Source organism: Myxocyprinus asiaticus, chromosome 49 (assembly GCF_019703515.2).
Source record: "Myxocyprinus asiaticus isolate MX2 ecotype Aquarium Trade chromosome 49, UBuf_Myxa_2, whole genome shotgun sequence".
NCBI classification, from domain to species: Eukaryota; Metazoa; Chordata; class Actinopteri; order Cypriniformes; family Catostomidae; genus Myxocyprinus; species Myxocyprinus asiaticus.
The window spans coordinates 8982639-9008307 of NC_059392.1; the positions used below are offsets into that span (position 1 = coordinate 8982639).

At 37.7% G+C, this 25669-nt stretch overlaps 1 protein-coding gene across 1 annotated transcript in view; it reads right to left on the reverse strand.

Annotated features, from left to right (window-relative positions):
• The window catches only part of patj (PATJ crumbs cell polarity complex component), a 156729-nt gene that overhangs the window by 126071 nt on the left and 4989 nt on the right, over positions 1–25669 (reverse strand). Inside the window, exons 4-15 of the mRNA XM_051693194.1 lie at positions 22556–22729; positions 22245–22384; positions 18349–18529; positions 12528–12656; positions 10590–10826; positions 9396–9498; positions 9208–9296; positions 8790–8931; positions 7204–7338; positions 3033–3112; positions 2647–2703; positions 944–1078 (exon numbers count right to left, since the gene is read on the reverse strand). Of these exons, the coding sequence (XP_051549154.1) occupies positions 944–1078; positions 2647–2703; positions 3033–3112; positions 7204–7338; positions 8790–8931; positions 9208–9296; positions 9396–9498; positions 10590–10826; positions 12528–12656; positions 18349–18529; positions 22245–22384; positions 22556–22729 (1602 nt within the window). The remainder of the gene's footprint in view (positions 1–943; positions 1079–2646; positions 2704–3032; positions 3113–7203; positions 7339–8789; positions 8932–9207; positions 9297–9395; positions 9499–10589; positions 10827–12527; positions 12657–18348; positions 18530–22244; positions 22385–22555; positions 22730–25669) is intronic.

Genomic DNA, 25669 nt, shown 5'->3' on the forward strand with positions numbered 1-25669 from the left:
CCATTCCCTAAAAAACACTCACACCATCAGTGTATGACTGGGCTTCTATCAAGCACCACAATCTATGCATCATGGTTGAGAGAATTTAACACACAAATGAAAGATACTTATGAGGCCTTTACAAATGCATTGGTCCGAGTACAGAGTCTTGAGGTACACCACACCAATAATCCACTTCAAGCCCTGCAAACTTCCCTTGCCTTACAGGAATAGTTCACCCAAAAATTATTTAATTCCTTCAAAAATAATTAATGAATAACATCTTAAATTTCAGTCTGTTCCTGACACAAAGCTATCGTAGATAACATACGATTTCTGAAGACTATATAAGACAAATAATATAGCAAAAGTTGTATGGACCACTTTTATAATACATTCATGGTGCTTTTGCATGTGTACCTCTAAAAAAAGTTTAACACGTTTTAGTTTACCTCCGCATTCCAAACCCGGAAATATACAAAAAAAGTTCCATTGTTTAAAATTTCTCCTTTTTTGTTCCATGAAAATAAGTTAGTTATACAGGATTGGAACGACATTAGGGTGAGTTAATGAAGGCAATTTTCATTTTTGGGTGAACTATGTTTGCCAACAGCAACAGGCTGAAAGCACAGTGGCCCTCGGCCACCAGACCAGGTGGGTGGGGGAAGATTAGAGGGGAGGGGGCAGGAAGCAAGGCCAGTGAGGGGTTAGGGCAGGGGACAGCCATGCAGATGGCCTCAGTCAGACTCAGGGGCCCTCCTGCCAGAACATCCATGCGCCTGCAGCAACAGCAGCAGCAAGCCTTCCTGGAGACCTGGTGCTGGCAGGATGCAAAAGGTCAGTCTTATTAAAGCTCACCAAAGCTAGCCGAGAGCAAAACTGGCCAAACCCTGAGAGCCCATCTAACCATAATGCCAAATAGAAAGGGGGCATGGGATGACACTGTGCTTCAAAATGGGTTTACCTCCAGAAGTTCATCCTCTAGTCGAAGTAACCCGTGTTTTGCAACTGGGCCCTCAGGAGCTACTGTAGAGATGTAGTGATGTCCGTCAAAAGAGTCTAGTTCCACGCCCAAGCGCATTGTGTGTATTGGGAGAAGCTGTAGAGACATTGTTACATGGTTAGGCAAGGACACTCTAATTTTCTGATTTTCACTACAGGGATTAGAGGTGGGCAGTATGGCCCAAACCATATATCATGGTGTGAGTACATTTTAAATCACCAACCAGGGTTCCCTCCCTTTTTGTCCAATGAGTTTCAAAAATGTATTCACCGACAAATCGGACAACATAATGGATTATGGGATTACGTTTTACTCCATACAAGAGCAATATCTAGCTCACTAAATAATTTAGAGCAGTGAAAAACTATAAAAATATATATACAGAAATTTCCATGATGTGCCTGGAAAATACAATTTTAAAATTCCCTATTATTTCCAGGTTTTCTGTGACTGTGAGAACCCTGGATAACTGTTACGATCTTGTTATTTTTGCTGGAAATTCAATGAAGAAATGGTTTAAATACATATTAATTACCATGAAGTAATGCCTACAGTACTGTACATTTAGATAATTCAGCTGATTAAATTTTATTTGTGAAGTATTTTCTCTTTTTATTTAGAATTTGCTGGATTCAAGCTAAAAGATTATTCATAACAAATTAATCATAAATTTAACATCAGTGCAAAAATGGCTTTACATTAAATAACACTTGCGTTATAAAGCAACAACAAAAAAAAGTGCAAAAATTAAAACTAATATTTTAAAATGTAAAATTCTGACTCCAAAAGTGTACAATCTTCCGTAGTTACTGTAAACAACAAAACTCTGCTTCATGTTACACCCTTTAAAGGGATAGTTCACACAAAAATGAAAATTCTATGCCATCCCAGATGTGTATGACTTTCTTCTTCTGTTGAACACAAAGACTTTTAGAAGAATATCTCAGATCTGTAGGTCCATACAATGCAAGTGAATGCTGACTAACATTTTAAAGCTTCAAAAAGCACATAAAGACAGCATAAATGTAATCCATACCAAAAAGACTCAAGTGGTTTAATCCATGTCTTCTAAAGCAATCCAACTGGTTTTGGGTGAGAACAGACTAAAATAAAATTCCTTTTTCACTGTACATCTTGACATCAGTAGTCTCCTTGGCTATCATGATTTCAAGCTTGATTACACCTCCTAGCGCTCTGCGCATGCGTCAAGCACTTGGAAGTGTAATCAAGCTTGAAATCATGATTGTGCCCAGAGACTGCAATGGCAAAATGTACAGTGAAAAAGGAGTTATATTTTGGTCTGTTCTTACCCAAAATTGATCATATGGATTACTTTGATGCTTTTTGGACCTGCAAAGTTTAGGCCACCATTCACTTGCATTATATGGACTTACAGATCTGAGATATACTTCTAAAAAAAAAATTGTTTGTGTTCAGCAGAAGAAAGAAAGTCATAAACATCTGGGATGGCATGAGGGTGAGCAAATGATGAGAGAATTTGCATTTTTGGGTGAACTATCCCTTTATTAAGTTTTTCCTTATTCTCTTGTTTGGGACAAGCAATTCGACTCTGTATTTTCACAATACTTCTTTCTCACTCTAGCTTGTACATAAACATAAGCAATTACATCTGGGCCTCATTACGACTAATGTTTCAATGTTACCTTGGAGTATTTCTGCAACTCAACATCATCTTCTATGACCGGATCTAACTTCACAACCTGAAAAAAGTAACAAACAATCACAAAATATCATACAATCTACATACCCCAGAGTGATGGCCTAAAAGTAGCCACCACACTCCCTTTAAATAAACATAAACACCAGTGTGTCAGCCCTTGACCTCATGTTTACATGGTGCAAAATATGTCTTTAAAAATACAATAGTCAACCGAGGCAATCTACAGCCAGATTTAGCCGTCGATCGAACATCTCTTATCACAGCATGCATAAGTGCCGGCCGTTCTTGCTGATGTGCAGTTTGCCTCATGTTTAATTGAGAGTCGCACTTAGCATCTGTTAACATTACTTCCCCTTCGTTTTTGCTTACCATAACATTGTAATGCGGGCCGAGAGCCTGCTCCCATTTAGCGCGAAGCTCCATCTCCGTCAGCGCGGTCGGCTCTTGGACTACAACACACACACACATACACACACAATAATGAGAGCAGTGTTTAAAGTCAATTACCGCCATTTGGGTGCCCACTGTCCGTGACAGATTGAGTGGAAACGTATGACATTAATGTCAGGTGCCGCATACTAGCGCAGGATTGATGTTAGGCTGATGGATGAATATAATCAGAGGGTAAGAGTGAGCCCGAGGGCAAGAGTTGAGAGAGGAGTCAGCAGTGATACTGCAGAAAAATGACAATGGGACGCAAGAAAACAGTACCAGCTGAGGCAAATAAAAGGGTGGAAGAGCTCTTATGGGCATTTCTGACCCTTTAAATTACAATTCGCCTATTTCTCCTGTTGGGTTCCATGGAAGAAATCTAGTCATATGGGTTTGGAACAACATGAGAGTAAATAATGACAGAATTTCCATTTTTGCCTAAACAATCCATTTTAAGAATTTCAGGCCCTACTGTGTACTTTGTCTGCAATTTGAACTCTATAGCAGGTTACTGTAAAAAGTGAAGTCCGTGAGTGAATGTAGAGCTGATTAAATTAGCATTTCTAACGCCTCACTCACAACACCATTCATCACAAATGTTTGACTACATTAATATAGCAATGCATCGCTTTTAGACGTGGGACGTCAAAGCCCAGCCAACATCTGCAGCCCAGGTGCGGTACAATGGAAAATATGGAGAACAGGGGAAAAGTTGATCACCGGGCAATGGCTTGTTGTGTTTATGCATCAGGAATAACTCACGGTCTCCCACTGCTACCACTGAGAACAAATGTCCAGCCCCTATCCAACTGTCACTCAACATTTAATAGAGGATATCACATGGGAAACGTTACAACAGACTCACAATACCACCTAAAATGGAGTGAATATTCACGACTCAGGTTTTACATGGCAATTTCTGTAGTTTTTAACTGCTGCAGGCATTTCTGGAGTATTTTTGGACTATAATTACACCAATGTGTACCGATTGTCAGTGTCAATGCGATTGAGAGCTTTAGCGGTCAAGTTTTGCAGTGATTTTAAAGGGACGGTTTATCCAAATTGAAAATTCTGCCCAAATTTACTCACCCTCATGTCGTTTCAAACCGTATGACTTTTAAGAGTCACAAAAGACATCTGTAAGATTGGACCGGTTGCTTTTTACACAAATTTACAATGAATGGGGACTAATAAAAGTATCATTAATGGGGGCCTGGGTAGCTCAGTGGTAAAGACGCTGGCTACCAACCCTGGAGTTCACTAGCTCGCTAGTTCGAATACCAGGGCGTGCTGAGTGACTCCAGCCAGGTCTCCTAAGCAACCAAATTGGCCCGGTTGCTAGGGAGGGTACAGTCACATGGGGTAACCTCCTCGTGGTCACTATAATGTGGTTCGTTCTCGGTGGGGCACATGGACCACGAAGACTTAAAAGCAAATTGGGAATTGGGCATTCCAAATTGGGAGAAAAAGGGGAAAAATCCCCCCCCCAAAGAAAAGGTATGGTTAATGTGGTCCATATTTGTGCACAGTATTCAAAACCTTCTGAAGCCAAACGATAGCTTTTTGTGTGAGAAAAGGACTGAAATTTAAGTCATTATTCACTGAAAATCTTGACATGTGCCCTAGCGCATCTAATTTTTTAAAGGAATTGTATTTCAGTCCATTTCTGACACAAAGCTATCGGATGACTTCAGAAGTCTTGGAATATGGCACACGAGTCTTATGGAACACTTTTATGATGCTTTTACACAAAACTCCTCTTAGAAGCTTTAAAAGCTCCAATTTTAATTTATGAGTGGAAAACAGAGACCAAAAGCACAGTCTTTGGAATTTCTCCCTTTGTGCTACACAAATAGTAGAAAGTCAAAGGGATCTGGAACAACATGAAGGTGAGTAAATGATGACAATATTGTAATTTTTGGGTGAACCATCACTTTAATGGTTCAAAAAGTGTTGGTGTGACAAAACTTGGAAAAAGCCCAGGATAGCCTTGAGAAACTAGTCCGTGGTGAGTTGTGCACATAGTTTTTATTTTTCAACTAAGCCTGAAATATATTCAACATCTGTTTCTAGAGACTTTAAACTTACACGACTCGAATCAATCACATTTAATGGCAATTCCAGGGCAGTTATCTTTAAAATCGTAGGGTGAAATTTAGCAAAACCTCTCCATTCACTCTTATCAAATGTCAACGTACCAAAACAGTCCATAAATTCCATTAAAAAAAACATTTAAATGCATATATAAAATTTCATATGTTAATACTGGTATAATTTCTTAACCACAGGGGGAAAGTCATCAAAAACTGGCAAAAGTATGATTAAAGGGGTGCGTGTTTCAACTTGAGGGCGACTATCATTTTACAAGTGATATGATTCCAGCTTTGGGAGCTTTGTGCGCCTGAAAACCAATCATTGTTATCCTGGGCATGTATCGGCCCAGTGCAACAGAACACTTTATTTAGAGAGTTTGGCAGGTACCGGTTCTTGTCCGGATTAATTAGAGCAGAATGTAACCAGAGCTCCGGGCTGCTTTGGGTTCGGCCAAGTCCAGCTTTTCTGCTTCTAGCACGCCTATTTCCATATTCATATCTTCCAGCTAACAAGACTGAAACAAAGCCCGCTAAGCTCGACACAGAAGCTAGGAGGGAAAGAGGCATTGGAGCAGTAGGCTGTCCTGGATTTGACCCCCGCACAAAGGGGAGCACCACCAGATCAGATTCCAAAGCCTCAACTACATTAAAAACCCTATGTACCCTTGTGTATCCATTAGGGGGTGCAATGCAAAGGTACAATGAAAAACCTTTTAAGTTCATGCTATTGAGAAATAGGTGTAACAGGGTCTGAGAAGAATAACCATGACCTCACAAACTAGGTGTGCCAAAAAAAAAAAAAAAAGAAAGACTTACAGGCCAATAAACATCCTAAAACTAGATTGTAAAATATTCTGAAGAAAATGTGAGTGGTGCTTACCCATACAAAGTTGCTGCCTTGATGCTAGGGTGCTGTGAGTGGTATTTTTTTGTTGTTGCCAGGCCATTGCTAGGTGGTTGCTTGTGTTTTCTGGTTGATTTTTTACGAAGTTGCTTAATGGTTTAAGTCAAAAGAGTCTACCTCAAAGTCTCTATGATATTTTGGTCCAGTGTTTCCTGCCCGCTGTATAGCAATAGTGCTCCGCTGCAACTGAATCTCCAGTGCAATAGTAAAAAAAAAAGGTTTACCCAAGTTGTAAGCTTGCAGTTTAAATTACATATGAAATAAAGAGCATGTACCACAAAATAATAGTAAAATTAATGCGCCTTTCTATTATGTTGTGTTCGCTGGCTGCAATCAAAAACAAATATGCAACATGTGACTAATATAGACAGATTCACAAACAAATTACAAACGACTCAACAGTTATCGAATTGAATCAGTCTGACAACCCCTTCAGTGAATGAACTCATTGAATCCATCAGAGCAGTAACTGAATTAACCTCTGACTCAGTTACTGAATCACAAGCAAAAGACATTACTTTCAGTCATGTCTGACTCGAAAAGTGAGAATTGTTTTGTGCATTTCAAGGTTTGTGAAATTTAGACAAGTCACTACATTTGCTTTTTCATAGGTCAATGCATTTTAAAAGACACACATTTGCAACAAATTATATAAAACGTAACTTTAAACAATTACAATTTTACCAGTATAATATAATATTACATAATTTTATACATATATATATATATATATATACACATACACACACACACACACACACACACACACACTTCCCCCACTGCAAAAGTAAACAATGTTCTAGTCCTTAGATGTGGCTTGGGCTTTTGAAAAATACCCAATAGTAAAAATGATGGGGTTGAAAAACGACACAAGTCAGACTCAAAATCGCATCGTCTGAATGAGCATTGAGGCTCAAAAAGTTGGACCACATGTGCTAACTTTTAAGTAAATCAAAACAAAGAAGAGCAGAACTACAGTAAAACAACTGTTGACATTTGTATTTCAATGAGGTGGGACTTTCATAGTTTGTGATGTTGCCCCATTTTGTTCTATGCTGTGAGCATCTGCATGTGTATTAATGGCTATGTTGATGGTGGGATACCAACTCACTTTTCCCCTGCAGCTGTTGCTTAATCCCACTCAGAGCAGGGTCCACAGACTCCATCAAAGAACTCCTTAGAACATCCGCTCGAGTCTTGATCTCAGACGATCTTTTCAGAGACACACGCGATGACTCTCTTTGGACTGCATACACACATAGATGCACAGAAAATTTTAAAATCATATTTATTTAACCTAAATCTGAAGTTCCCACTCTTTTCGATGCACAATTTTTCAGGACATTTCATGTGCCCAACAGGTGTAATATTTAAAAACACACAAGAGGTCATGATGTATATTGTGGTTATTATGGGCCAAGCCCCAAAAGGTGCGTAGCCCCTGTTGTATCTGTTAATGTTTTTCCTCTGACTGGGAGTCTATGGCAGCCCATAGATTCGAATGGTAAAAAGTTATGAAATTTGCCACACTTGTAGGGGAGTGTCCGAACATTTATTGTGGCAAATTTGGAGCCTCTAGCTCAAATCCTCTAGCACCACTAACTGTTCAAAGTTTCACTCATGTTTTTGAACCATATGGCCTAGAAAAAAAAATTTCTTCCTCTGATTCCTCGACTCATGGCAGATCCAAAGGTTTCAATTTCCATCTGACTACATTTTCCACCATTCAGATGTTATTTCTAGCCGTTTCTTCTTTTGTTTATATCTTGCACTGTTAATATCTTGCTGTATTATTTTTTTCTTGTGTGCTTTAATAAAATCGTTTAATTTTGGTCACGATGCATCTTTTTCGTTTCATATTTGTTATCTTTGAAGAAATAAAAAAAAAAAAAAACATTCGTCAGCAAACATTTTCAACAGTGATTTTGTTGCCGAGATTAACAATGTAACAAGAACCATTTTTGTGACACAGTCAAACAATTTTTATACAAAAATATTTTCCAGGACAAATAATTATTTTACAATTATGTTTCTTATTTTGCATGACTTTCCCATGACTGGAAAACTGCACTGCAAAATTCCAGGTTTTCCAAGATTTTTTAATTTTAACTTTTTAATTGGGTTTGGCAATAAGCTAAAATTTAGATCATAAATCTTAAATTATATAGTAGTATAATTTCTCTCAACTTTTTGGTCGCTAACAGAATGTCACAGTATACACATTTTGTTATGGAAAAGTTATTACAAAAGTATTGAAAAAAAGTTTTGATAAATTCTGTCATAATTTATTCACCCTCTTGTTATTCCAAACTCGACTAACTTTCTTATGTTGAACACAAAAGGAGAAATTTCGACGGACGTCACGATTTAAAAAAAAATTAAATGTTTCCCAACAAAAACACCAAACAGAAAACTTGGAATATGATGCACGAGTCGCATTGACTACTTTTATAATACTTTTGGATCCTTTTTAGCTTTAAAACGAGTCTCTATTAACTGCCATTGTACTGATTTAAGTCGTGGGGACTTTTATGATGTTTTTTTTCTTTTTGGAGCTTGGTATTCTAAAAATCACAATCAACTTCCTATGTATGGAAAAAAAATCTCCGGTGACATTTGAGTTGGAATGACAAGAGTGTGCGCAAACAACAACATTTTCACTTTTGCGTAAACCATTCCTTTAAGCCAAGATCTTACCTTTATCCAGAGATTTCTCTGCGTGCATCCTTTTGGGCGAGGCGATCTTCCTGATAAGGGTAAGGTTTACCATCTCACCCGTCTGCCTCATTACCTCCAGGACTTCCTGGTTGGTGAATCCTTGGAGGTTTACGCCATTCAACTGTTCACACAGAGAGACAGAGGAAAAAAAAAACTGAAGGATGGAGACAGAGTGAGACAATCAAGATGTCTCCACAGGCCTGGCTAACCGGGTTCTCCGTGTCACCTCAGTGGGACTGATTAGCCTAGCGTGAGACTGGGGAGAGCGTGACAGCTGACCGATTCCCCACTTATCCCGTTCTTATTAAACTTTGAATCAATATGAGATGAAAGAGACGCTTTTACACAAACAGGGCTAATTAAGGTAGAGCTCATTAAAAAGTGATTAAGAACCCACTGCTATTATCCTGTCGTTGACATGGATTTTCCCGCTTTGCTCAGCGGCGCTGGCTGGAACCACATTCTTTATGAAGACCCCCACGGCATCTGACATGCAACAGAGACGCGAGATGAGAGTAAATAATAATTAACATCATATTCATTAGTAGTTGTGGTAGTTCAATGTAGGTGAAATACATTTCTTACCCTCACTGGTTAAGGCGTTATAACCAATTATAGAGATCCCGAGGCTCTGGCCTTCCTTCTTTTTTAACGCAACTTCGTGGATTTCGTAGCCCTCCAAGTTGGGCTGCAAAAATGGTACAGATCATACAAGAATATTGTTTTTTTTTTTTTTTTGTTCTAACATTGTTAATTTGTTAAAGTGTGAATCTCACAGGATTCCCACACTTTGACCAATAACGTTCCATGACATTTACGTATAACTTTCACAAAGACCAATTTCTATCCAATTAAATACATTTAATAATATTTAATTAGCAATCTAGAAAAACATATACACTAAAGAAATGTATCTGATATTTTCAGGTTTTTATTACAGTGAGAACCCTGATCTCCCAAAAACATGTCCAGATCATATTTCACCCCAACATCGGTTATATATATAAAAAAAAATTATTTTTTTTAAAACACAGGACCATTCAGAGTTTTTGCATTGTGGCATTACTTTCAAGACAATTACACAAGGACATTTTCCCAAATTCTGATCACTGTAGTGCATATGGACATTTTAAAATAACAAAATGTTTTGAGTAATGGTACAGTTGTTGAATCATTTTATATTTTACCTCCAAACATGGAAATTTCCCATATTTGTTATATACTGTCACACGAAACTCCTACTCCATTTTCAATGTGTCTGGAACCCTTCAGAATTTAGTAAAAGACATATCAACCATTTAAAAATGTAAATTATAAATAAAATTATCATTAGTTAAATTCCCTTAAACACTAAGTAGTTTTATGAAGAATAAGCATCTAGGTTTCACCTGGGTCTTTTTCGACCCACATATACATTTAAGGAAGGTAAGGTTGTCTATGCATTCTGGGTTAATTGTCATGAAAATAATGTCACAGTGCAGGAAATGGTCATCAAAATAGGGTTCATTGTCTTACATCTTACTTTTGATTTCGGGGTGAAATATGACCCCGACATGTTTGGTTTCATGAGATTTGCAATAATTCAGTACCAAATATTCAAGCTCAAAACTGTTTATATCATTTTGAGGTAACGTTTCGGATCATTTGAAATGCATGCGCCACATTGGTAGTGATTCATTATTTCTCACCTCGCATGGGTTGCACTTTCTAATTAATCACTCATTTACTGATTCATACATTGTCATCAAGGAATGAATCATAATGTGGTGTTGTCTGTACCGTTTTGCCAGCCCTGTTGGCTGGTACAGGAGGTAAAGGAGGTGGGGAGGTGACGGGGCCAGTGGCGGGGGCAAGTGGGGGTGGGGATAGAGGTGCCCCCAGAGGGTCTCGTGCGATCAGCATGCGCACACGGCTACCGCAGGCCTGCAGCACCTGCACCACTTGGTCACTGGCCAAGCCCCGCGTGGACGTCTCACCAATCCGAAGGATGTGGTCACCTGTTCTCAGCCTCCCATCCTGGAGTAAATGAGAGAATAGGAGGAAGATGACATATAATTGTGTGTCAGGGGCAAGCCAGGGACACAGATCTAATTTCAGCTTTAATGTTTTCACGAACATATCCTCTTGTTCCCCACCATATCTACACCAGTGTGTAACATTCATATGATACTTGGTTTGCCCCTCATATTAAGAAGTGTTTCACTGCACTAGATCCGTCATCTATTTTTCCATCCACCCATCAATCCATAATTCATCCATCCATCTGTTCACTGATGCATTCAACATCCATCCATCCATCTATCCAAGTATCTCTCCATTTATCCGTCATGTATCCAAAATACCCAACCATCCATCCGAACCAAACAAACAAACAAACAAACAAAACAATCATCCATCCACCCATACATCTTTATCTTTCCATTTATCCATCCTTATGTATTTTGCAGTATGATATAATGTATAAATGTGTAATATGTACATACAGTATGATACATGCATACATTTATGACAACATTGACTGGCAACCTGATTGGCAATTTGGCACAAGCAAAGACACAAACACTTAACTCCTGCCTATAATCGTTAACTGATACTATGAGCCAGTTTCACTGGCCTCCCAAAGTATAATTTAACTCCCAAATGCCTCCCAGAGCCAAATGTCACATTTACAGCCTAATTAGTTCCCATCGTCCACAGGTGCAGGAGCCACAAGTCTACCATCCACAATAACTGTGTCACTCTTACGTGGCCTTTCCTCCTGGGCCCTTTCCGGTTCACTTGAGCTGTGAGACGTATTCTTCTTTCTAGCACTCTGGCAGACAGGCCGACTGAACGGCGAGAGGAAAGGGAGGACTAAAGAATGATTATACAAAGCGAGGAGAGGAGAACGGCTGTCTTTGTGAAGTGCGAGACATGAAAGGCGTTTGATACATCAACTTGTGCAGGGAAAATCTCGCCAGTTTGTTCCTGCAACTGTGCTGGGGACAAGGGGGGTGCACTGAAGCCCAGCGTGGCCATTAAAGGTTGAAATAAGAAACGATAGGGATAACAAAGCCCTGATTTTGACAGCTTTTTTGGAGCATAAGATCCACTGATGTGTGTAATGCAAGCAATGTGCCTTTTGAACAAGAATGGGTTTGTTGCCTGAGCTCTGGACTCTGGGTGGGAGAGCAGAGGAGGGGTGTGTGTGAGGGGTCTAAACCAGGAGAGACAGTTTTTCAGTTGCTTTCACTCCTGGCTTAGCTGGTTGAAGAGAGTAGAGATGGGTCACGATGGTCGACTAGTCATTCAACAACTGACTACTCGAGTATAAACGGTTTATCATTTTTTTTTGTTTTGTTTTTTAAGATTTGATATTTTTAACACAGGTGCTTTAACTAGTATGCTGTGCTTAAACTGTTCTAAACTTTGCACAATCCCTCAGAAAGTTTTGTTTTTAAATTCATCATTTAAAAACACTGCTTTTACCATTTTGCAGTTTACACGGTTTTTGAGCATCCCAACACAGTAGCTGCTTTGAAATGCAAGAATTTTTTTTTTATGTTATCCATATTTAAATGTTATCTTACAAAATATATATTTTAATTAATATTATATAAAGTATACAACATTTAATATTTAAACCAAAATAACTGATGGTTGTATCACTGCTAATGTCATTGGTAAGATTAATTATGAAGTGAGTTAAGAAATTATGTGTGAGATTCAAACGCAAACCTTATCGGCCACACTGTCGGGCACTATGGTCCTGACCACCATTCCTGTTGTTTTGCCTCCGACAATCCCGAAACCAAGGCCAGAGCCATCGTTGACCAGCTCGATCTCCTCCATGTGTCCCCACTGGTCCTGTAGACACACATAAAGGACAAAGTTTCAATCTTTTCTTATACATTTAGTTAATTTATTAAAGCAGGAGAGGTCAGTGATACATCAGTAATCATGTACTTTCATCCACAATACCATCTATTTAAAAAGCAGAGCATCTGAACAAAGATCCATTCAATCACCTTTGATTGTCCAATTAGGTTTGTCAAATAGGAGCTTTTGCTGAGCCCAGACCTGTGACTACATCCTGCTGCAAAGCCGTAATAGGGCACAAACCTACATGCCACCACAGCCTGAACTTTGACTAAACAGCAAAAGATCTGGCCCACAATGCAGCTTATTCAAGTCAAGAACAGTCCACTTACACAGGAAGAGAATTTCAGACTGACACATAAAATGTCAAATCACTCAATTTTTACGTACCATTTAGGGGTGAGTTTATCTGAATAATTTTATATCACTATAATATACCAGCATGGAATTATAAATTTTTTTTAAATAATGGCACGACAGTCTCCACAAATGGCTGTCATGCAGTTTTGCCATGTTCATATCTGGATTAACCAGCAGACCAATATCAAAGCATCTCAAATGTTGCTCTGGTCATTCTGAAGTTCGGGAGTCAAATACAAACTTGAACTGCGCCAAAGAACAGGTTTATTGACACTTTTGGCTCATCAGACATTAGACATCTACCACCGATCGTTAGCAAACATGAAGTTCTTCAGAGTGTTTTGTCTTTGTGCTCTAACCCTAAGTAATAAATTCAATGTAATAAAAGAGCCACAATGCTACAATTTCCCCGAAAGTGACGAATTTCTTCTCTCGAACACATGGAATGGAAACGCTTCATTCGCAAATTGTTTTTGCAATATTGTGATTTTTCGTATAAATGAATTTCTCAATTTGGATAGAAACATAGCTTATGAGATCCTGCCGTCACTGATCAATGTCAGGGTCAGGAAAGCCCATACGTGACTTTTGCTGGTTGCGGTGACTAACTTCTAAATCACCTAAGTCCCCTTGGGCTCTTATAAACGACCTGCAATCAGTTCATTTCTGTTCTCTTATTACCAGGCCGTTATCTGGCGGCTGACTACCTCTGCAATTTTCCCACTAATCTCTTCTTTGCCATTCACCCTGTCGCTCTTTCGAAACAAAGCTTTACACCCACTGTGAGGGGAACAGAACCATTTCAGAGATAAGAAGTCCTCTTTTGAGCAGAAAAAGAAACACTTTCCTCTTTTTTAGGAGACTAGTACTTCCTCAGGTCGGAATTCTTGGCTATCAAGTTCTGTGGATAGTTTAACTGGTCTGGAAACGGGTAAAACGTTCTACATTCTCAGGACGTGGTTTGATTACCATTTCACAGCTCATATGTAATAAGTTGTATTTTTCACTGTCTTGTGTGTTCTTCAGAAGAAAGTCATATAGGGTTGTAAGGCCATGAGGGTGAGAAAATGACAGAATTTTAATTTTTAGGTGAACTATCCCTTTAAACACACATGGCAAACCTACAGTAACTCTGTTCTGGGGTGAGTCGGCACATTTTTAATCTCTTCCCCATTGATGACCCAAACACAAGAAATACGGCTACATTTCTGTACACAAACATCCATATTTCCTTCAGGCCACAGCTTACGTAAACATCTATACATTAGCAACACTTGATATGAGAGCCATTGTGGGAGGCGAGCCGGGCATTCTGAGAAAACATCTCTGTTGGGAAAGAGCAGTGCATCACAAGTCTTGCTTGCATGAAACTTTCCAATGGAGTATAATTAGGATTCAAGATATTTTCAAGAGGCTCTGGAGGTCTGGGTCTACTAAGAGAGAGACAGAAGAGGACACAAGGGAAGGGGAGGTGAAGAAAAATATATCTCAGCTACATTTGCCTCTGCTCTCCTCCATTTAAGGAACTGAGTGGTGGTCCCTTGGGGTCCGAGCAATCTTAAATAGATAAATATTTTCTCAGCTTTAACGATAAGAGAACAAATTGAGACGGAATGGAAGGAGGGGGAACTGTTTGAATATGGGGGGTTAGGGAGAGGACATAAGGCATGCTTGTGAAGTGACGTCTTTATTGCTAAGCTTTTAAGCCAACATATGATGATTGACACAAGTAATTCAAGTCTTTGATTGACAGGTATTGAAACGTAATGAGATGCTGAGTGCATTTACATGCATGATCTTATAGCGATTATGCTTCAACTCAGCAGACCGGCTGGTGGGTCCAAAAGGTGGTGCTTTGATTACACTTAAAATGTTAAAGTCTCTGAATACGTAAGTCAGGCATATGAGGTATTGTTTGAAAGCTTAGAATCTGTACTTTTCATAGATAACCATCACTTCTGCATTTTTTACATAAAACAATCAAATAAGGTCTGAAAACATTCGCATGGCAAATCATTGCTACCTAGAGATCATGTGGTACAAATATTAATATGAATAAAGTATTTCAAATAGCACTTAGACACATCATATCTCAAATGAAAGCTCTCATTCTCAGGAATTTTCTTTATTTTGTTGCCCTAATACCACAGTTAAAAGATTTTCAAAAGAATCACAAAGTGAAATATGATTTTTGTAAGACATCAAATACAAACGTCTCATTTATGTGCCGATCACTGCTGCTGTAAACTCCAAATTGCTAAAAATGTTATATATGATTTTACCTTTTAGATTTTTCTAAAATATAAGAAATGTTTTACTTGTCTGAGAGCTTGCATGTGGAAATAATAACATTTTATATCTTAAATGTCCAGAAAAAAATGACTGATAATAAAATGTTATACATCATCACAAAGGGAAGGATCACAGCTTTCTAATGACAACTAGATTCCACTCAAAGGCCGAGATAATCAATTAAAAAATGGGGATGGTGCATGAACTGAAAATTAAACTGAATGTCTATGGACAATCATATCTGAGGATTAAAAATTGTTAGAGTGCCACCCACATTTCAGATCAGCATTTTATCACGGAAGGTGTTAAAAGGAAAAATTATTTGTTCTAGTACTTGCTGCCATCCAATGGAATAAAATAAGATTTTTTTTTAAGAAGGGGGGGTGGTTGAAAAAATTAGACCAATTTTTGGCAATGAGTTAAATTTGAGTATGAAAAATTGCAATGTAAACACCTCTACCGACTTAGCCAATAAGAGCAAGTGTTGTGCACAATACTGTTTATGATTGTATGTCAAACGCAGAGAATTATCCAATGATTTCAAGTTTCATGTAAATGTGGTTCACTGCATTGTCAAATTTTATGAGCATATTGGGGAGCATGTAAACACACTCAATGTGCTTGGCCAATTTTCGCACAATCAGAGATTACATTTTGAATCTCACCAAAACATCCAGGGGTCGCATTTCACCCAAAAAAAAAAAAAAAATAAAAAAATAAATAAAATTATATTTCACGAAGGAAGCCTGATTTTTTTAAAAATCATAGATATTTTAACCTTTTGAAAAAAAAAAAAAAATCTTGACAATTAAGCACAATTTTACTTTAAATTCTCATTACCGCCATGAATTCTGAATTTTTTATTTACATGTTTTATTTTTGGGAAATGCCACTATTGTCTATGGCGAATCTTATTACATCCTCACCGATTACTGTAATACAGTAATTTTTTAACATTTAAATCAGCTTAAAAGGCAGTAAAACAAATACTCCCATACATTATACATATCTCCTTTTGGTATTCCAGTAATGAGAGTGAGATTTTTTGCATTATGTGAAAAGACAATTGGGGGGTGGTACTTTTACAAAAAATAATGTCACAGTGCAAACAAATCTTACTGGCTCTAAAATAGGCTTCGTTTTCGATTTTCATTTGAGGGTTGAAAAATGACAACATGTTTTTGACAGCTTGCATGAGATTTACCCAAAGAAAAAACAAAATGTGTTTTATCATCTCCATAATCAGCAAGATCACATCTTGGGACCGATTCCCGCACCCTCCACTGCATTCAATCTGTAGAGTGTCAAATCATGTTGGCGATAAAATCTCTTTTATTTTTATAGCAGACACTTAATCTGACTTACAAACAAGTTCAGCGACAATGACTAATTTTGTTGACATCTGGTGATGGATAGTTTGGCTAGGCAACAAGCAATCAAACGAAAACCAGACATTTTGTTCCCTGTGCGCCATTAAACGCAATTCTGAAACAGCACATAAATTAAATGGGGTCTGGTTTTGATATGCAGAACGTGGCACTGAATTAAGGACATTAAATATTTTAAATTAAAAAAATAAGCATTGTAAAAACAGCAGAAATCCATAACCTGGCCTGTGACGTGCTTTTCTTTTTTTCACAACAGCATGGATCTCATCAGTCAAACTCTGTTCTTGGCATTCACTCTGTGTGCATTTGCAGTTAATTTGAGAACAGTTAGTTTGGGGTACTTAATTAAAGTGGACGAGGGGGAAGCGTTGTGTTTATTGTTGAAGGGTTAGGTTAATACAGTTCATCTACTGGCTGTTGGTCTTTTCCAGACTCATTTTTGCAATCTTCTTAGTTTATTTCATTCCCTGCTTGGATGATTCAAGGTCATTCAAATGAACCAGAGAAAGCTTACACATTTTGCTCCTCTTCTGTTTCAGGTTTAGAGACTAGAATAGTTCATCAGTATCAGCACCAGTTTAAGGATATAACAGGATTTTTAAGGAATTTATTTACTTGATGGCCAAATTATAATAATGGAAACAAGACAAATAAATACAATTTGTCAGATTTGCTAATCTACATTTAATAATGTAATTGGTCTGAAGTCTTAGCAATAGTTCACCCAAAAATAAAAACACTGTCATTATTTACTCACCCTCATTACTTTTTCTTCTGTGGAACACAAAAGGACATACTTTAAAGAATATTCGAGCCCCTGCTTTCCGTACAATGAAAGTGGATGGTGATTTTTATTGCCAAGATCCAAAAAAAGGACATAAAAAAACTTCACATCATTAGGTACAATAAAAATAGTTAATATATATGCACTATATTCCAATATTTCTAAATTCGTATGATAGCTTTGTTGTGAGCAACTGTTAGCTCTCAAACCTCATTCACACTTCCAGATATTCAAACTAGGTTCAATGTGGCCTGTCACGTGACACACAAGAACCAATGGCATTCCGCATCACTGACCTTAAAGCTGGCGCAACGAGTCTTCACATGGCATATTTGAAAATGTGTGAACGCGAATCAGATTTGACAGCTACAGAGGAGGAATAACGACTTTGGTCTGTTCCTCACACAAAGCTATCACATTTCTTCAGAACTTGGAATACAGCAATAAAGTTGTATTAGTTAACTACTTTTGGTGGGGGGGTGTTTCATCTTATTTTTCTCTTTTTAAATTTGTTTAAAGAAAACGGCATACAGGGTTGGAATGACGTAATGGTGAGAAATGATGACAGAACTATCATTTTTGGGTGAACGAAGTCTTTAAAACAAACAGAAATGTAAATTGTGCTTAGTTTGCCAGGCCCCAAGATATATTAGTAAGACTAACTTGAAAACAATGTGAAAGCCAAAAATTACATCTGCACTACATGAATGCATTTGAAAATGAACATGAAACCATACAAAAAAAGACATTTAATTAGGAATAACCTGGAGAACTATGAGGGATTCAAAGTCCTAGCTAAGTGCTTTGTGTAAAACAGAAGACTTGTTCAACAGGGTTACATTTAAAACAAGCGTACCATCTGAATGGGTCCAGATGTAGAGAGCCTGGGCATGGCTGCAGCGTCTGTGGCCACCACCAGCTCCACACGGTCTCTCTGCTGCTGGAGCAGAGCGATGGCCTGCTGCTGTGTCACGCTCTGATCCAGAGGAATCCCATTAATTGCCAAAATCTGATCATTCTCTTGCAACTTTCCATCCCTGGAGATAACACATATCTTTGCTTAACAAACCATGAATATATACAACAGTCTGTGAACACTAGTAAAAATGCTTCTATTATAAAAACTATTGTTTTACAATGTAAAATGAAATGTTTTATTACAAATCATATTATCAGCAAACAAATCGAAACATTAAAAGGGATAGTTCACCCAAAAAACTGAAAATTCTCTCATCATTTACTCACCCTCATGCCATCCCAGATGTGTATGACTTTCTTTCTTTCTTCTGCAGAACACAAACGAAGATTTTTCAAAGAATATTTCAGCTCTATAGGTCCATACAATGCAAGTAAATGGTGACCAAAACTTTGAATGCACATAAAGGCAGCATAAAAGTAATCCACACAACTCCAGTGGTTAAATCCATGTCTTCAGAAGCGATATGATCGGTGTGGGTGAGAAACAGATCAATATTTAAGTCCTTTATTACAATAAATTATCTTCCCTGCCCACTAGGTGGCGATATGCACAAAGAATGCGAGTCACCATAAACAAAAGAAGAAGAATGTGAAAGTCGAGATGTATAGTAAAAAAAAAGGACTTAAATATTTATCTGTCTCACCCACACCTATCATATCGCTTCTGAAGACATGGATTTATCCACTGGAGTCATATGGATTACTTTTATGCTGCCTTTATGTGCTTTTTGCACCTCCAAAAGTCTGGTCACCATTCACTTGCATTGTATGGACCTACAGAGAGGAGATGTTCTTCTAAAAATATTTGTGTTCTGCAGAACAAAGAAAGTCATACACATCTGGGATGGCATGAGGGTGAGAAAATGAGAAATTTCATTTCTGGGTGAACTATCCCTTTAACTGAGAAATTAATGTGAATTTCTTAGTATTTAGTGGGTCTACTTTTTGCTTTAATGACCTTGATGCAAGCAGTTTTCTTTCCTGGGTTGACATATTTCCTGTTGAACAGGACATATTGAAGGGCTTACCCACTTTAAAAAATAAAAAATCTACAGCCTTTAGTCAGGGGATTTTTGAGGAGGAATGCCGTTCCACCACAATTTAACCCCTGCCTTTAGTTTATTTTACAAAGGAGTGAATATGGCCAATAACAAAAATTGTGCTTATTTGATTAGTGGCCAATTGGAATTGATTCTGATTCATTCAGCTCTTGATTAGACTAAATTTGATTCCAATTTGATTCTATTCAATTCCGATTCATTTGGGTATATTTCAGTTATAATGTCCATTTTGCTAACACAGCAATTCAATTCTCTCTATTGCTTTTAATAGTACAAGGGATGTTCTTATTTGGTACATTACGAAAATGTAAATCTTACAAATTTGATTTATCATTAGCTTTTAAAATGTACAAATTCCATGTATAACATCAGTAAATATGATGTCTTGAAATTGGATTTATTATATATATATATATATATATATATATATATATATATATATATATATATATACACAGGTGCATCTCAATAAATTAGAATGTCGTGGAAAAGTTCATTTATTTCAGTAATTCAACTCAAATTGTGAAACTCGTGTATTAAATAAATTTTCAATGCACACAGACTAAGTAGTTTAAGTCTTTGGTTCTTTTAATTGTGATGATTTTGGCTCACATTTAACAAAAACCCACCAATTCACTATCTCAAAAAATTAGAATATGGTGACATGCCAATCAGCTAATCAACTCAAAACACCTGCAAAGGTTTCCTGAGCCTTCAAAATGGTCTCTCAGTTTGGTTCACTAGGCTACACAATCATGGGGAAGACTGCTGATCTGACAGTTGTCCAGAAAACCATCATTGACACCCTTCACAAGGAGGGTAGGCCACAAACATTCATTGCCAAAGAAGCTGGCTGTTCACAGAGTGCTGTATCCAAGCATGTTAACAGAAAGTTGAGTGGAAGGAAAAAGTGTGGAAGAAAAAGATGCACAACCAACCGAGAGAACCGCAGCCTTATGAGGATTGTCAAGCAAAATTGATTCAAGAATTTGGGTGAACTTCACAAGGAATGGACTGAGGCTGGGGTCAAGGCATCAAGAGCCACCACACACAGACGTGTCAAGAAATTTGGCTATAGTTGTCGTATTCCTCTTGTTAAGCCACTCCTGAACCACAGACAACGTCAGAGGCGTCTTACCTGGGCTAAGGAGAAGAAGAACTGGACTGTTGCCCAGTGTTCCAAAGTCCTCTTTTCAGATGAGAGCAAGTTTTGTATTTCATTTGGAAACCAAGGTCCTAGAGTCTGGAGGAAGGGTGGAGAAGCTCATAGCCCAAGTTGCTTGAAGTCCAGTGTTAAGTTTCCACAGTCTGTGATGATTTGGGGTGCAATGTCATCTGCTGGTGTTGGTCCATTGAGTTTTTTGAAAACCAAAGTCACTGCACCCGTTTACCAAGAAATTTTGGAGCACTTCATGCTTCCTTCTGCTGACCAGCTTTTTAAAGATGCTGATTTCATTTTCCAGCAGGATTTGGCACCTGCCCACACTGCCAAAAGCACCAAAAGTTGGTTAAATGACCATGGTGTTGGTGTGCTTGACTGGCCAGCAAACTCACCAGACCTGAACCCCATAGAGAATCTATGGGGTATTGTCAAGAAGACCAAAAAATGCAGATGAGCTGAAGGCCACTGTCAAAGAAACCTGGGCTTCCATACCACCTCAGCAGTGCCACAAACTGATCACCTCCATGCCACACCGAATTGAGGCAGTAATTAAAGCAAAAGGAGCCCCTACCAAGTATTGAGTACATATACAGTAAATGAACATACTTTCCAGAAGGCCAACAATTCACTAAAAATGTTTTTTTTTTATTGGTCTTATGATGTATTCTAATTTTTTGAGATAGTGAATTGGTGGGTTTTTGTTAAATGTGAGCCAAAATCATCACAATTAAAAGAACCAAAGACTTAAACTACTTCAGTCTGTGTGCACTGAATTTATTTAATACACGAGTTTCACAATTTGAGTTGAATTACTGAAATAAATGAACTTTTCCACGACATTCTAATTTATTGAGATGCACCTGTGTGTGTATATATATATATATATATATACACACACACACACACACACACACAGTTGTGCTCAAATTTTGCATACGCTGGCAGAAATTGTGAAATTTTGGCATTGATTTTGAAAATATGACTGATCATGCAAAAAAACTGTCTTTTATTTAAGGACAGTGCTCATATGAAGCCATTTATTATCACATAGTTGTTTGGCTCCTTTTTAAAATAATAATGATAACAGAAATCACCCAAATGACCCTGACCAAAAGTTTACATACCCTTGAATGTTTGGCATTGTTACAGACACACAAGGTGACACACACAGGTTTAAATGGCAATTAAAGGTTAATTTCCCACACCTGTGGCTTTTTAAATTGCAATTAGTGTCCGTGTATAAATAGTCATCGAGTTTGTTAGCTCTCACGTGGATTGCACAGAGTAAAAGATCAATCTAGGAATTTAAGAATTTTTTGTTTATACTATAGCTCAAACAGGTTAAATCAAGATCCAGAAAATTATGTTTCAATCTGTGTCAGATTGGTTAAAATGTATTAAGAGTAGATTAGATAATAGACAATATACACCATTATAAAATGTTCTAAAAGCTCAATGTCAAGATATCTGCAGAAAATGTTGTTTCTCAATACCCTGGTGACCTTTCCCAGCACAACAGATGGAGATATGGATTAAGCAGAGTGATCTCACCTGTCTGCGACACTTCCTTGCTGTATCTGCCTGACGAACACGCCATGACTGCCCACCCCCTCCGGTCTCAGGCCCACTACACTGAAGCCCAATCCTCCAGATAACGGCTTCTGGAGGCTGATCAGCTCTGTTCTCTTTCCCTACAATAGAGTCAAGAGATGCTTTACTTCAGAAAAAAAACATAATAGAAACCAAGTATACTGTTTAGCCTATACACCCAAATTATGTACATATTTATTACTACGTAAAAGTGAACATCTACAAATCTATTGAAAATAAATCAATAACATTGCAAAAAATAAGACAGCCACCTTTGCCGCTGCATATATCCATCTTTGAAGCTGCTCGGAAGAGGTGTTAGTCGAAGCTGTACCGTTGGACGCCACGGATCCCAGGCTACTGGACGGACGACTTGCGCTGACGATCAACTGGCCCTTTTTAGAGAAACTGAACTCGCTGCAGGTGTCTGGGGGCAAGCTGTTTAACTGCAGAGCAGAGAGGGTAAAATCAATTCTATAGACCTTATTCAAAGTTATTTTTGACTGGAAAAATCAAGCATACAGCCACGCAATCCCAGACATTTTTAATTTTTTTTGCCTGAACGTCCTTTTGTGCGTCTCAAAAGAAAGAAAGTCATACAAACAACATGAGTGTAAGTAGATGACAGAATTGTCATTTTGGGTGTACTATCCCTTTAAGAAATCATGTATAGGTCAATCTAAAGATAACTCCCAGCTGAGGTACAACCATGTCCTACAGGCAGAGGCAGGGAAGAAAAAAAATACATAAAAAGGGGGGGGGGAAGAAAATCAATACATTCCACTGCAGTGTACGCTAGTCCCAAACAGGTAATGTATTAATGACCTTTAGACTCACACTGTGGGAACTTATCAGTCTTGTGCTTATATAGCCGGGGCTGACAGAGCAGGTTCCAGCCTATTTCATCGATACATCTCCGACAAGGCAGTTACTCAAACCGAGACAGTAGATATTAAGGCTTGATAGAAAGTCTGGCTGTTGCCCGCCTCAACATACTTGATAGGTTTTTCACCTGACGCATTCACAGGCGCGCATCTGACCTTCCTAGCACTTAGAATATGAAGGCAGGCTTCCGTTATTGCCATTATCTTAATTTGGTGTGCGGATTGTTTATTGTAAAGAGGTTTCTTGTGTCAATAAAAACTCTGGCTGAATACAAATAGGGACGAGAGACTTTCAGTGTCTGGACTCTGCTGTTAAGAAATGCTTGATCACGGGCTTTCATTCTGGGATGGCTGCGAGATAAAAGGGTGTTCTTTTTTCTTTTTCTTTTTTTTTTTTTTTTTAAGTTATTTGCGTCGAGATTAGTGACGTAATTATTAGAGTGTCTAAATACAAACTATAAAAAGGATCAATAAAACCACCTCTTTTATTTGACCCTGGAGATATGCCACAATTTTGCAGCATTTAAACAAATTATTGATAGCACTTAATAAAATCATTCATTAATAACATCATAGTTAAAGGAATGTTCCGTGTTCAATACAAGTTATGCTTAATCAACAGCATTTATGACATAATGCTGATTACTACAAACAAATTTTGACTTGTCCCTTTTTTAATAAAAAATAAATTAATTAATTGTGGTTACAGTAAGGCACTTACAATGGAAGTAAATGGGGCCAGTAATTACATTAAAGGAATATTCCGGGTTCAATACAAGTTAAGATCAATCGACAGCATTTGAGGCATAATACTGATTACCATATAAATTTAGACTTGCCCCTCCTTTTCTTTATATAAAAAAAAAAGCAATAATCTGAGTTACAGTGAGGCACTTACAATGGAAGTGAATGGGGCCAATCCATAAACATTAAAATACTCACTATATCAAAAGTATAGCCACAAGACATAAACAATGTGTGTTAACAGGATTTTAGTGATAAACTTGCTTACTAACCTTTTCTGTGTAAAGTTATAGCTAATTTTTCAACTTCGTTGCCATGACAATGTAGTCAACAAAACCTAAACTCTAAAATGACTGTTAAAATTAAACAACTTTACAGCTCAAATAATACATAAATTGTGACAGAAGAATTAATGTAAGTGGTTTTATAAAATTATAAGCTTCACATTTCTGCCTTTAAACCCTCTAAAAATTGGCCCCATTCACTTTCATAATAAGTGCCTTTCTGTAACTGCACTTTTTTTCTTTTTTTAAAATATATAAACAAAGGGTGTCAATTTTTTTTTGTGTGTGTGTTAATCAACAACATGCCACAAATGTTGTCGATTGGGCTCAAATATTTTCTTTAAGGGTGCTATATGTAAGATTGAAAAACAAGTGTTTGAAATGGGTACTGCAGTCCAAATTCAAAATATTGGAGAGTTGTCTGCCCCGCCCCAGACTTGAAGCTCATGCAGGTTGCCAGAATGAGGACGCAACAGGAACGAGCGAAACTGAAAATGTCAAGCGACGAGCTTTACACTGTAAGTTGATCAGCTAATGAATACATTTGCAATATTTTTATTGTTTGCAAATTATAAACCAGCTCGTGAGGAATTTTTCGTGATCCAGTTCGTTTGCTGGCTTCCATGGCTGCGGCACGCAGTGTTGTTTGCCTGCAAACTTGTTCAAATCTGGCAACCCGGCAGTGTCTAAATACTATTGGTGAGTGAGCAGTGGGCAGGATCACAAAGGCCAAAACATAAACAGTTATCGGAGAAGCCAGTATTTCAACTTAGCATGTTTCCTAATTCTCTAATGACATATTATGGTCATTTTATGATTTAGTACAGTAAATATATTACATATTGCACCTTTAAGAATAAAATGACTGATACAACAAATTCAGTACTTAAACACTGGCAAATTGTAATGATAAATGTTAAATCTATTAACCTTTTTTTAAGTAGAAAGATTTATGTAAAAATCGTGTGATGTGTTAGTTTAATTATATTAACCGTCACTGGAGAATGTTGGTAAAGATTTGACAACATTTAATTTGACATGGAAGAAGGAAAAAAAATAAAAAAAATAAATAAATAAGAGCTGGAAGTTCTTATTGTGGAAATTATTGCAAGGCCAAAAGTTCTCCTTAGGAAGCTTGATAATTATATTACATCGAAAAGTAAGAGGCAGGCATGGGAAAGGGTGGCAAAGGACAGTCTCAGCTTTCTAATGTTATAATTATGTTTCTATGGACTGTAAAGATTGCAGAGAGAGCGCTATGCTGTGCATTCGTTTGAACTGACTAGCTGATTACCCACCATATTTAGGGCACGTCCACACTACTATGTTTTCATTTGAAAATGTATATTTTTCTCTATGTTTTGGCCTTCCGTTCACACTGAGACTGCATTTTTGACAGCGAAAACTGAGCTTTTTTGAAAACGCTCTGCCAAGTCGAAACATTTGAAAACAGTGTATTCATGTTGTAGTGTGG